The sequence below is a fragment of the Borostomias antarcticus genome (assembly GCF_949987555.1).
Source record: "Borostomias antarcticus genome assembly, chromosome: 24".
Taxonomy (NCBI): Eukaryota; Metazoa; Chordata; class Actinopteri; order Stomiiformes; family Stomiidae; genus Borostomias; species Borostomias antarcticus.
In genome coordinates this window covers 17,894,856-17,895,545 of record NC_140257.1, presented here as the reverse complement: position 1 = coordinate 17,895,545, position 690 = coordinate 17,894,856, and the positions used below count along the sequence as shown (strand labels likewise).

Sequence of the window (690 nt, the reverse complement as noted above, 5' to 3'; positions counted from 1 at the left end):
CAGGTGTGTCTCCAGCTGGCGTCGGGGGCCTTCCTGCTGTCGGACGTCTACTCCGACTGCATCCACATCCCCCTGGAGCGCCTGAGGAGGGCGTCGCCCTACAGCCACCACCGCTGCAGCCTCAGCCCTCCGGTCCCCTGCACCCCCCCCTCCGCCAAGCCCCCGACCCCCTCCTCCGCCAGGCCACACCCCCCCCCTCTCCACCCCCGCCTAGACGACCGGCGCCGCTCGTCCGCCGTCACCTCCCCCCCGGACCCCCTCTGCCCAGAGGACGGCCCCCCCCAGCCGGCCGCCAGCCCCTCCGACCCCCAGGCCCCGCCCCTCCAGGCCCCGCCCCCCCAGGCGGACAGCGGGCGCGGGTCGGAGACAGACGTCTGCGAGGGCTCTCTGCTGGACCCGGCGGCGCCGGAGGCCCAGGGGAGCGACCAGCGGGCTCAAGCCGACCTGGAGGGGTCCAGCTGGGCCACGGCCGTGGCGCTGGCCTGGCTGGAGCACCGCTGCGCCGGGTACTTCATGGAGTGGGAGCTGGTGGCGGCCAAGGCGGACTTCTGGCTGCGCGGTCAGGAGCTGCCCGAGGGTCTGGACCTGGCCGGGCTGAAGGGCGCCGCCCGCCAGCTGTTCCTGCTGCTCCGTCACTGGGACGAGAACATCCAGCTCAACATGCTCTGCTACAACCCCAAGAACATGTGA

General features: G+C 73.6%; 1 protein-coding gene across 1 annotated transcript in view; it reads left to right on the top strand.

Moving 5' to 3' along the window:
• vwa5b2 (von Willebrand factor A domain containing 5B2) overlaps positions 1 to 690 on the top strand; it is a gene marked incomplete at its 3' end in the record, with an annotated part of 23,711 nt that extends 23,021 nt beyond the window's left edge. The window contains exon 17 of the mRNA XM_084458356.1: positions 4 to 690. Within this exon, the coding sequence (XP_084314482.1) occupies positions 4 to 690 (687 nt within the window). The remainder of the gene's footprint in view (positions 1 to 3) is intronic.